A 12,844-nucleotide genomic window follows, 5' to 3' on the forward strand; every position below is an offset into this window, starting at 1 on the left:
CGTATGGAGAGCCATTTGCAGGCTTTCCTAGTAGCAGAGATATGCTCTAGTCTAGGAATGTTGAGGGCTGCACGCAGAGCGTTATTTTGCAGTACCTGCAGCTTGTTGAGTACAGATTGGTTAGCACCTATGTACAGGCTGTTGCAGTAATCCAATTTGGATTGTATGAGGGCTCTGGCGAGGGTGAGGCAGCTGTTGGGTGATAGGAATGGTCTACTGGCCCTAATGAGCTTGCCGGTGTAAGCAGCGGCTGAGGCGGTCATATTGGTGTGTTTGGAGAGGTTGGTGTTGGCATCCAGATAGAAGCCAAGGGTTTTCACGCTTTTGGCAAGGGGAATGGTGTGACCATCGATCGTGATGTTATTGTAGCTAGGATTGAGTTTAGTTAGGGTGTTGGGGGAGCCGACGATGAGGAGCTCTGTCTTCTCATCATTCAGGCAGAGGCCATGCAAGGCCATCCATGCCTGAATGATGGACAATATTTCGTTGATCCGGGCGACGTCTGCTTGGTAATTGCCTGTGATGGTGAGGAGTATCTGGGCATCATCAGCGTAATTTGTGTAGGTGACACCCAGACGGTCCAGTTGGTCAAATAGAGGCTTTGTAAATATATTGTACAAAGTGAGGGATACACATGATCCCTGTGGGACCCCGCATGTGATGGGCATGGGGTCTGCTGCAGCTGTTGAGAAATCCCGCATGGTTCTGTTTGCCAGGAAGGATTGTATTCATGTGATAGCAGAGGAGAAGTGGGCTGCGGTGGCTAGGTGACTACAGAGGATTTCATGGCTGACCAGGTCAAAGGCCGCTGAGAGGTCTAGGAGGAGTAGGATTGCGGCATTGCCTTTGTCTTTAATTTCATCAATCTGGCTTTTGAGATCAGCAAGGGCGGTTTCTGTTCTGTGTTGAGGTCTGAAACCAGATTGATGTATTCCTAGCAGTTGGTTGGAGTTGGTGGGTATGGCTGGGTCGAGGGATTGTTTTTTCAAGAGTGGGAGAACCCATGATTGTTTTAGGTTGCTGGGGATGGAAATATTGGTGAAGGATAGGTTGATAAGTTTGGTGATGAAGGGGGAGAGCTCTCTAGCTGCGTCTTTTATGATTTGGGCGGGACAACTGTCACCTTTGCAGTTCAAGGGTTTTAGGGAGGTGATGATTTTTTGAACTTCAGTCGTTGTAACTTTCTTAAATGTGAAGCCCGATCTGGTATTGATGGGCGTTGGTGAGCCAGGGTTGGTGGCATTGTTATTGGAGAGTTGTTGGCGTTTGTCCTCTATTTTGGTTTGGAGTCCTGAGATTTTATTGTTGAGGGCGTTTTGGATGCTGGTGCACCAAGATTTGTCTTTCAGACAGGTGTCTGGAGGTGAAGAAGGGTTTTCTAGTTCTTTCAGAATTTTAAATAATTCTTTGGTGGAGAAGCCTGCCTGAACAATCCTGGTGTTGTATACATCTTTTTTGGTGTGAATTATCTCGCTTTTGTAAAGTGAGGATACGTTTTTGAGGTTGGATTTGTTTTCTGTGAGGGGTTAGTTTTCCAAGTGTGTTGTGCCTTGGCTTTCTCTTTTCTGAGTAATTTGAGCTCAGGCTGTACCACGAGTTCAGATGAGCTTTAGGTTTGTCTTTGCGTATTTTCAGGGGTCTCAGTGGCGGTTAAGACGTTCCAATGGCTGTAGAAAGGCTTGTGTAACCAAGGGGCCACGGGCGGTAGAACTGATCCTTTTCTTTATTTCACACTAAGTTTGAATTTGGTTTCTTGAACACTTTAACCAATAAATTGCGCCAAAGCTGTGCTCACCAAAGCTATCTTAATGTACAGCCATGGCCTTGGGTGATGTGTCAAATATCTCGGTTTCAAGTACTCTGCAGAGGGGCCACTAGGTTGATTATTAAGAGCATTGCGGTGTTCTCACGGTGTTCTCACATAGAAATACCAACCATTAACCTACCTGAGGTGCCCGAAGCTGTAGAAGTGAGCCTCGCCATCTGTGGAGCGCACAACCTTTAGCGTGAACATAGGTTGCAGCTGCCGGAGCTCCAGCAGCACAATGGCCAGGTAGTGGATGAAGAGCAGTGCATCCACCAGTGACACTGCATACTGTACGATGCCTTGGTAGTTTCGGTCCCGGGAGTCCAAGATGCGCACGCCATAGAACAACCAGTAAGATACCACAAAGAGGAAGATGAGCACAAGTAGGAGAGCACGGAAGACGAAGACCCGTGGCAGGTCTGCCCTCGGCTGGCGGAAGAAGAGGGCCCAGGTGCCAATCAGTAGGATTAGGAGCTTAAAGGCCACAGAAATGAATAGCCCCTCACACACAGTACCACACGGGTCAAGCTCATCCCGCCACAGCAACTGTGGGAGGATGATGAAGGCCACTGGGGTGAGGAAGACTAAGAGTCCGAGCACGGCAGCCACTGTCAGGCCTAGGTAACGCCGGCAATCCAGTCCCACGCTATCCTCCAGGTCCTTGCTGATGCGGGCGATGTCCTCTTGGGAGATACTGTGCTCAGAAGTTCCTGTGATGGCAGTCGTCGTTTCACCCCAGTTATCATCCTAATGAAGGAGCAAGGAGGGGTAGGGATTGAGAGGAGACAGAAAACAACAGTCAGTGTGAGGGTCAGGAGAACATAAATTCAGTGACTGGTTCAGACAAACCATGGACTCTTAATTCAATTGCCTAAAACACATTTATGGAGCATAGACCTATCGGGTGCATTGATAAAGGGACTGGAAGCAGATATATGGGTACTAGATGACCTAAAACGTGCACCAGCATTAAAAACAAAGCCATGAATCAACTGTGACTGTACTTCACATTTTTAGCATTTGGGATGATTTCTGAAAGAAGCCTTCTGTGTAGATAAATTCACATTTCCAATGTTTCTACTCCACAGAAGACCGTTTTAAAATAATAAGAAAAATCAAGTTACCCGAAACAAAGGTTGTCCAGAATAGAAGCTTCCACATGCACACCGAGATTAGGTTATCACTATTTGTTGATTAAACAAGGTCTTGGCTATACAGTTCAAACACAAACAAGGGCTATGTTGTCTCCACAACACCAATGAGTGCTCTGCTGTTTCTCAAAGCTAGGTCCCCACTGTTACGCAAGATTCTATGTAGTAACCCGGTGGGGACTACAACCAGTCTTGTCCTCTAACCCACCTATTGGTATGGGTCTGTACTACACAAGTTGGTAGAGTGACTGAGCAGCCAGACTTCTCAAGAGGGGTAAATGTGAACTGTAGATATGCAACACATATTCACAATTACAAGTATCCAAATAACACTTACTCTCAAGTTTGTCTAGTAAACTAGTTATGTATTTAAAGGTTGGTTTTAAATAAGCCTTATTTAGAAAGGGCAATATGCAACAATAAAAATACGCTTCACAACACTTCCTCAGATTTAAGTTAAGCAAGTACTTACCCTTTTGGGATGTGACACACACACACACACACACACACACACACACACACGCACACCGCCCCCCCCCCATCCCCCACCCTGAGGTGACTTAAATTACTAGGACACTGGACATCACTTTTGACACTTAATGCAATACTGAGTTTGTGGAAAAGGAAAAGGTTAGGGAAGGGAAAAGGTTAACAGGTTCTCAAAACATGCGACTACTTTACAATCTTCCAATGAAGTCTAGGTAAGATTTTTCCCAGCAATACAAGTTAAACTTATGCACTACCTATGAGGGACAGTTAAAATCAAAGTCGATGGGTCAGAAGAGTCTGCAGGGAGCCAGGACAGCCAAAGTCACTTTGCACAATGTCTATGGAGCTAAGACACATCTTCAGATGGCACACAAGTCTTCAACGATGTTATTTAGAGAGTTTGTAGAAATAAACATTATTGTTGGGCCACAAGCTGCTAGGCTTGTGAAGGGCAGAGCTGGAAAAAACTCTGCAAGTCCCCAGTGAGAACAAGCAAGCTACAGACAAAAGAGGTAAGTACCCCTTCAGTCAAGACAGTACCTTAGGTTGGAAGAAGAGGATCCATCTGGCTTCTGTTCTGGTTGCAGTCCTGCACTTCCTGGGCCTCAGTCATGGGGACTAGAGGGAGGACGCCTGAAGGACTCCTGCACTGCACTTTGAAGGTCGGTGGCAGCTACGGGCCCTTTCCAAATCAGCCGCACTTCGCGGTTTCAGCTATCCGTCAATAGCACCACTGTGGTTCTTGGACACTTGATGGGCTCCCCTTGCTTCTGCCGTCCAGCACTCTGGGGAGGCTCAGGCTTGGGTCGTCCTGTTTTGGGAGGGTCCTCAGTATCTTCCTGGAGCTCAGGTCTAGCTTAAAGACTATGCACTCGCTCCTGACCCCTGGCACTCTGTTCCAGCAGTAGCAAGGAAGGAAAGAGGGGTTTCAGCAAAGTTAGTCTTGGGGTCAGTTGGTACCACCAACCCAAGGGAAGAAGTCATCCGTTCCGGGCTTCTCTAGTCGATACAAAGTTGGAGCTTCAGCACTGCAGCAGGGCTTCGCGGGCAGTTCAACAGTCCAGGAGGGTACATCAAGCTTCTCTTCCAAGTTCTTTTGTCGGATGTTTCTTCCAGTGGTCGACTCTGCCTTCTGTTCAAGAAACCTCGCCTTTTATGCAAGTTTCTCCCATTCATGCACAGCCTAGCTGACCTCACAGCAGGGTGGCTGTCCTCCAAGGACAGCCAGCCAGCCAATCACGACTGGGTGCATTCAGGTAACCAAGGAGACTAAGGACAGGGAGTTTCGGGCACCTCCCTCGCTTCCTGCCCTGCCAGACACACCGAGCCACAGGTGGGTTTCAGCACTGAAGCCCGCCAAAGACAAAACAAACAAAAGGGTTAAACCTGGTTTGGCGCGCAGAGTAAAAACCTAAGACCTCGCTAGCAAGAAATGGCAAAAAAAGAAGACCAGGGACATTTTGACAAAATGGGCACCCATGGGTACAATACTGCAGTTGAGGATTCAGCCTGCGGTAAAAACGCACCATGTTAGGAAATTTAAACCACTGCCACCAGCCACTAATGTAGTGAGGGTAACATAAAAATGTTTCCATGAGTAAGTAGGAAAGGGGCTACTAAGTAACCCACCCAGTACTTCCACATGAGATGGGGTGTACTGGACCTATATAGAAAAAACAGGTAAGTAAAGTCAATTTCACTTTACTACTCTTCGGAAGAGTAGTTTACCCAAGAGATGGTATTTAAACCTTATGAGAAATCCAAAGGACTTCTCTGTGACACTGCACTGAAGGTGCTGTGTGTCACAATACAAAAGGTAGATGCCTATGCAGCCTGTCAGACTCTAAAACCAAAAGAAACACAGAGTACAAATCACATCAAAAATACTTGTGTGATGAAAAGACTGGTCTCACTCGAGGATAAAAATTGAAAGACCTAAAGTTCAGCAAAAGAGCAGCGGTCTCTAAGGTTGAAGGGAATAAGCACAGAAATGAGAATTCTCTTGAACACACACTTAACTACCCAAAATGAAAGCAGTACCAAGGCTCTGTCACAGCTCACTTTCTAATCCCTTAAAAATTCACTTGCAGTAGATTTCCTTTATTCTTTGTTTTTATTTTGAAAGCTAAATCCATAATCTTATTAATACATGCTCTAATGCTAACAGACACGCGTTTATTGTCAAGGACGCTTCTACAAGCCAAGGCCATTTCAGATTACCAGTATGAAAGATAAGGAAAGAGTGAAGAGAGAAGAACAGAAAAAAGAAAAAGCCAAAAAAGGGTTTACCAATCGCAAAACATTTTGCACATACAATATCTTTTCCAAAGACCATCACATTCCAGACAGCATACAACGAGCAAAGTAATAAATCATCTCCCATCCAGCAATATCTGACAAATTATAGGACGCATGTCTATATTAATGGAACTACATTCTCCTAAAGACTTGCTCCACGGTTGCACTGTATGGTATTCATTGTCATACATAAACCCTAAAAGTATTTCTAACATTTATTTTTAATTCAATAGGCTCATCTCCAATAAGAATTGCTATGCATTTATCTTAACATGATCAGCATTTCCTATTTTTGATGTTAAGATCATTTAATCTATGTCAAGAAATCTTTAAAGTATTGATGCCTTTATCTGCTAAGAGGTCACTTCCAATATCGAACGAGCATCTGTAGTTAGAAGAACCTCCCCATCAACATGGAAAAAAGGGAGGTTGGGTATTATATATAGACTAGCAGGTAAGGAGTAAGGAGGGGGGGGGGGGGGTGGAGATAGGTGTTCAGAGGTTCAGTAAGGGAGCATGAGGAGGACAGTGCAGTCAGGAGGCAATGGCCATGCTTGGTCTCGGGGCAGGGGACTCAGTCATCCATTCAGCGCACAGGCAGGAGCTGGCTGGCTAAGGGACGGGTATGAAGATGGAACTCTGCATTAGTGAGGATAGTGGGGGCTAGGCTGAAGGGGATCCGATCACGAATTCAGAGGGGTTTGGTAGGCATCTATTCGAGGGTTGGGGATTTGAAGAGCTGTGCTTCGACAGAATCACAATTATAAAGGTGCGTGATGTGATACTCGTAATGTGATACCCATTCTACTATACTATTCATATTAAAGAAGAATTACAGTTTGGGGGATCTGTGGTCCGATTTTGTTTTGCCCTAATTTACTTGAGCTGATCTTTTTATGGTGAGAAGGATTTCTACCCAAGTCCAGCCCCGCCCTCCACTGAAACCTTTTGCAATTCAGTTTTAGCTTGGCCCGAAGGTGAAGTCCGTATTACCACATTAGCCCAATGCACCAAGACCAACTTGAAGCCATTTTGTTTCGGGCCATCCCCTTATGGGAAATAGGAGGCAGGCCTAAAATGGCCATTGTGCAAACACACACTCTCTGACCCCAGCCCTGCATCCTTTAGCGAGGGTTTTCTAGGGCAGGGGACAGTCTAAGCAAGTCCAAAACAGAGCACACATCCTTTTCAGGTGCTTGGCATATTTCAGTGCAGCCTGATTGGCTGGCAGCCAAAACCTGTGTGTGCTTTCCTTATGGTGCGATTGGAAGGCTGGCTTAGGCCTGCCCATGAGTGAAAAGTGCTAATTTAGGTGAGAGACTGCCAATTCATCGCATCACCTGAATTAATGGAGGATTTGCTACTAAGAGGCTACTGATTTCCTAGGACAATGTGCCAAGACAGATTTCTATCATCTGGCCTGGTGGACAGATTTTAAAAGGCCACCCTAGCTATAGTGAACAGGGAGCTCAGAGAGGTCTGACAAAACCCAATAAAGGTACGTGGATGAGCAGTCAATGCTTAGTCTCAGAAGAGTAAGAGTGGGGTCAAGGTCCCTCCATGAGTCCACACATTAATTCAATGAAGAAAAATACAATTATTTATTCTGGCCATCCGAACACACAGAAAAAATAAACTGGTAATAGTGTCACACAGCACTATTATACAAATATATAGTCACCATAGGTTCAAACATACATCAAATAACTTTGCAAAATCAGCTAAGTATTTTAGATGCGGTCAGTGATGGAGCCAGATTACAAGACAATAACCTCCAAGAAGTCCAAACCCTAAAATGAATGGGGCCTTCTGTCCAAAAGCTAAAGGAGCCACAATGTTTTGCACCAGAATGGAGTCTCTGTAGGTAAGTTTCAATAAGCCTGTGTTGGTGATAGTTTAAAGGTTCTACAACTACTTTACCAGGATGAAAGTATGTATTTTCCTTTCTTCCAGATCCAGGACTAACCCACGGTCAGGATACTGGAGCCAGGTTTGATGACCAAAAGGTGAGTTGAGTGGAACAAGGAGACAAAGGGACTTGAATAGCGATGCCAATGTAGATCGTTTCAGCACTGCTCAGAGTCTTTGGAGATCAGGCAGATGAGCAGGGCTTCACGGGCTGGCTACTGGAAGGGATTATGGGCCGCTTCTGGAGTAGTCTTCGGATCATCTTCGCTGGATTTTTGGCTCCAACGATGATCTGCTGAATGGCTCCAACAGTCCTCTTATCCGAAATCCAAGCTGGAATCAAGTGCAATCTCACCGATGGTAAGAATCTGCGCCATTCAAACAGCCAGCAGTTGTCCAACCAGGGGCAACTACAGATGTCACATTTGCCCCACACCTAGAATTGCTGGCACCAAGGACGTGGAGTGGGAGCAGTCCGTCCGACCCCCTTCCGGTGCCACACACACACAAAGGTAGCACTAGCCCGTGGAAGCAGCAGCCTTCCAGTGCAAGTGCAAGACCTTACAAAGGACTTTCCTGACCTGAGCAGTCAGTAAGAAGGCCACATTACAATATGGCTAAAGAACAAGTGAAAAGATTGTGGCACAGCCATTTTAGGGCACCTGCCACTGTGGAGAACCAGAAGGAGCCTGACTCAAGGACATCAATTCTAGTGGGTTTATTTAACTTAAAACAAAAACGCCTCTGAGGGATTTCCCATCAACTAAATTAAGGGTGCTAGTCTTTAGTCAAAACAAAATAGTCCTCAGTCCAAAACCTATCATCTACCTGGCCCTACCACTTTAATGAAAAAACAAACAAATATAAGCCAGAGTACCATGCCCTCTGCTCAAGCTTCTTTATACCAGCTATAATCTGAGGTCTTCCCAAGTGTCACAATCCCAATGTTTGTTTTCACAGTTCATCAAATAGCAGTTCCTCAGGCTCTCTCTGGGTTTCTCAAAGAAAAAGAAACTAAATGTCTAGGGTCCTTTAAATGGAGTGAGGATTCCCTTAATCTGCCTCCACCAGTTGGGTCACTTGCTTTCTTGAGTCTCCCAGGTCCCCTTGTTACTCCTCTTGACTTGGCAGACTGAATCCTCCAGGTTCCCCTTCACTTATAGCTTGCAACGTTCCACCTATCTCAACAGGGTTCTCTAGTCCCACATGGCCCTCTGACTTTCTTTGCTCTTGGGGCTCTCTCTTGAGCTTCTGCCAATGTCCAATACCCTGGTTTCTAGGGCTCCTGTAAACCCTGCAGTGTATTCTCTCTCTGTGGGTCAGACTGGCCCATGCATGTTTTTTAACACTGGCTTTTCTTTCCCCTTTCAGATTTTGTTTGGCTTGTCTCCCTCCTCCCTGGCAACCATGGTACCTTCTGAGAGTAACCGGAAGACGCGCACAACCACTCCCCAGGGATCTTCTGCTAAGGTGGCCAAGGGAGGGCCATCGCTTTTGTATCCCGACTCTGGGGGCGGACAAGCGAGGGAGGATCGGTTGTATACGAATTGTTCGTTTTACAACTGTTCGAATGACAATTGACCTTTTCACAATTGACCGAATTGTGAAGGTCAATTGTACCATATTTGTGGGGGGAAACCCCCCACAACGCATATATATATATATATATATATATATATATATATATATATATATATATATATATTCGGTCAATTGTGAAAAGGGCAATTGTGACCCTTTAAATTCGGTCACTTGTTCATTCGAACAATTGTAAACAAACAATTTGGGTAATACCGGGAGGATCACCTGGGTGGAGGGTCCTTGAAGATTGTGGAGAGGGTGCATGACGGCGAGACATGGTATCCCCCTTCCCCAACACTGACTTACCCTCACTTTCCTCAGCCTTCATGGGCTACTTCCATTCACACCCTATTTTTTCCCTGTAAGTTTGCACCAAGTACTGAGAAGACAAAGAAGCAACTAGGAGCAATGGGCACTTCTCAACACAAACAGCAGTCTAGCACTGAGACGAAAAAGAGGAGCACGAAAGCATTCCGTATTGAAGGTCAGACGTCCCATTGATTGGGTTCAATATGGTCAGGCAAGACAAATAAACAACTTACACCTGAAGCTCCAGTTCTGAATAACACTGATTGGTTGATTGTTATAATGGCCTGTGCACAATTAGCAGAATGGGCAGAACTTGTGTCTTGTCTGCAAAGTTAGTGTAAGGAATACCCAAGGAGTCGAGGAGATTAAAGAGTGATCTGGTGTATGTGTTGGCCAGGGGAAATACAGTAGCCCTGGGCAACATGGCATGGAATGGGTATGGGGTTGGCAGTGATGTCACCAATGAAGACCCTGGAAGTACGGTCACTCAAAAATGATTTCACCCAGCGAGTGAGTAAAGTGAAATTTTGTCAGGAGGTGTTGGCAGAGGACATCATGGTCGACTAGTTCGAACGCTGCTGACAGATCCAAGAGGAGTATGATGGCCATGTTGTCAGAGCCTTGGATGCAAATTGGGTTGGATTTTCAGTGCTATGTTTTGGTCTAAATGCATACTGCCTTGAGCCTAAAAGCGGGTAGTTTTCTAGGTGGATTTGAATCTGAGTAGGCAACACGATCAAGGATTCTGAGCAGGAAGGGTACAGTGGTGATGGGACAATAGAGTGGAGAGTGGGATCAAGGGAGGGTTTTTAAATGAGGGGTGAGACCCAGGATGCTTGGAGGCAGATTGGAACGTTGATGGAGGTGAAAGAGGCATTCACAAAGTCATCTATGGCTGGGGCTAAGGTGACTGAACAGAGTTTGATAAGATGGGGTTTGGGGGGGCAATCACCACCTAAGCTGTTTGAAGTGTTGGATGGTGGAGGCGCCATCTTCCGTGGAGACACAGAACTGAGAGGGGGTTGTATAGGGCATGGTATTGGAGGGGGCAGTGGGTTTAGACAGGAGCGGTTACTCTTGGTGGTAATTTTGGCTTTTAGGTTGTTTATTTTATTCGACAGGGCTGCCTGGATGGTAGAACACCAGGCTTTGTCATGGAGGATGGGAGAGGTAGTAGGCGCAGGGTTTTCCAACTCGGAGGATGGCAGAGTTCTTTGGTGCTTGAGCCGGCCTCAGAGATCCTGGTATTGTGAACTAGCTTTGGTTGTAGTGAGGGCTTTTTTTGAAGCTTTTGGCTGCTGTCAGGTAGGCATCATGGTTGGCAGGAGAGAAGATTTTTCTCCAGGTGTGCTCTAAGGCACGTTTGTAGCGGTGCAGGGTAATGAGCTCATCTGAAAACCAGCAGTGTGTTATTGTACATAGTTTGGGGATTCTAACTTTAAGGGGTGCATGACTGTCAATGATGAGTGTAAGGGGCGTGAGAATCAAGGAAGCATGAGTTTATGAGCTGGGTGTGAGAGGATCTGTGACGTGTGCCGTCTGATCCTGGGATAGGGAGGGATGCATGCTGAGCCGGAGGAGCTAGGTGAGCTGTTCTAGCACGTAACATGGCAAGTCTCGTGGTTCCTAAGCGAGGCAGTCAGCTTGGAGGTTCTTGGGGTGAAGTTCAAAGAACGTCTAGTCTTAGTTCCTAGGCGTGGCTGAGAAGGAAGGTGGCATATTTGTGTGATGAGGGGTTAGACCCAGTAGAGTGGGTACTAAATACTTCTGGTGAGGGTAAACACAAGTTGGGTGTGGGAGTGACCATGTGAGGGTGAGGCAGGAGGGGTATGGGCGGTGGAAGAGAGGGAATTATATGGGAATGAATAAGTAGCCGGTTAGTTCTGCAGGGGTTTGACCCTGTGTTATGAACAGGTGAGTGGGAGAGCGCAGAGTTGGGGCTGGTGTGAAGATGTCCCCAGAAGGCTGAGGAGTTGGGCACTTGGATGTCTTGAGCACAGACCTAGCTTCGAGAAGGGACGTAACGATTAACAAAGGTAAACAATAAAGATGCATAACGGAGTGCTTTACAGAGGTATACAACAGTACAGATGCATAACAGAGCGCTTTTCAGAGGTGAAAACAGAACAGATATACAGCAGGGGTAGGATGCATGTTAGGACAGTTTTTCTGAAGTCCAGTTAAGGGCCTAGCAAAACCATTCTACTGAGGCAGTACAAGACTCCACTCTTAGTATAAGGCTGTACCACCTGAGTTCGGGGTAGCGTAGACAGAGCAGCCAGGCTTATTTTAGGAGGGAGAGAGGGCAGTAGATACAGTACAAGTGAAAATTGTAATACAAATGATCCAAAGAAACACTGAAACACTATATATTGTAAAAATAAAGGATTTATTTAAATACAGGTAGGCCCAGATAAATCTAGGGGTTAAGTACGTACTAACACATTATAGGAAATCACAATATAAAACACAACACTATACTTGAAAGCACACAGGCCCAAGTATAAACCTTATTTGGAACACCTAACAGTAGTTCTAGGGAAGTCAAAACCTTGTTATACACATTTAGTATAGGTCAAGCCTATTCTTTGGGAGTAAAAGACCAATGGTTACTTTGATTACTTTTGGTAATACAAGGATAGTAGGCCCTTCCAGTTGTACAGTGACTCTTGGAACAAATCACAAACAGTCAACTGGACAATATACTTTTGGTGAATAGTGAAACACTTATTCTAGGTGCAGTAAAAACCTATAACTACTTTTGTCATAACACACAGTTATACCAGGTGAGTAAAACCTAAGGATGTAATGTACAATTACAGATGCTTTGGAAATCAGGGAACCCCAGATTGAGGTAAGCAATAACTCTGGTAACTTGTTTTGGATGGCAAACAGCTAACACAAGGTAAGTAAACCCACTTACTTTAACTTCACAATGAAGGAGAAAGTAAAACCCAATGTCACTTTACTGAATACGTATTCTAGGTAGGCAACAACCTAATGTAGACTTATTAAGGACAGGCTAGCAGCAAGTCAGGGGAAGCAAGACCCAGTTGGGGGACACTCATACAGTTATCCTAACAGAACTAACCTGGTGATACCAACAGTTGGAGGACACTCATACAATTACCCTACAGGAATAATCTGGTGAAACCAACACATTACTTTTGTAAAGAGGCACAACCTAATCACAGGAGAGTAAAATGCCTTCACATCTACTTTCTTTTAGACTGGTAAAACAGTGGCTAAGGAAAAAAATATGTTAACCATACTTTTAAGAATAGTGCATCACACATTCAAG

At 45.4% G+C, this 12,844-nt stretch overlaps 1 protein-coding gene across 3 annotated transcripts in view; it reads right to left on the reverse strand.

Moving 5' to 3' along the window:
* Window positions 1–12,844, reverse strand: part of VANGL1 (VANGL planar cell polarity protein 1) — a 609,741-nt gene that overhangs the window by 303,033 nt on the left and 293,864 nt on the right. For all 3 annotated transcript variants that reach the window (XM_069635702.1, XM_069635704.1, XM_069635703.1), the window contains exon 4: window positions 1,947–2,554. In XM_069635702.1, the coding sequence (XP_069491803.1) occupies window positions 1,947–2,554 (608 nt within the window). The remainder of the gene's footprint in view (window positions 1–1,946; window positions 2,555–12,844) is intronic.

This window comes from Ambystoma mexicanum, chromosome 7p (assembly GCF_040938575.1).
Source record: "Ambystoma mexicanum isolate Mex_15411 chromosome 7p, UKY_AmexF1_1, whole genome shotgun sequence".
NCBI classification, from domain to species: Eukaryota; Metazoa; Chordata; class Amphibia; order Caudata; family Ambystomatidae; genus Ambystoma; species Ambystoma mexicanum.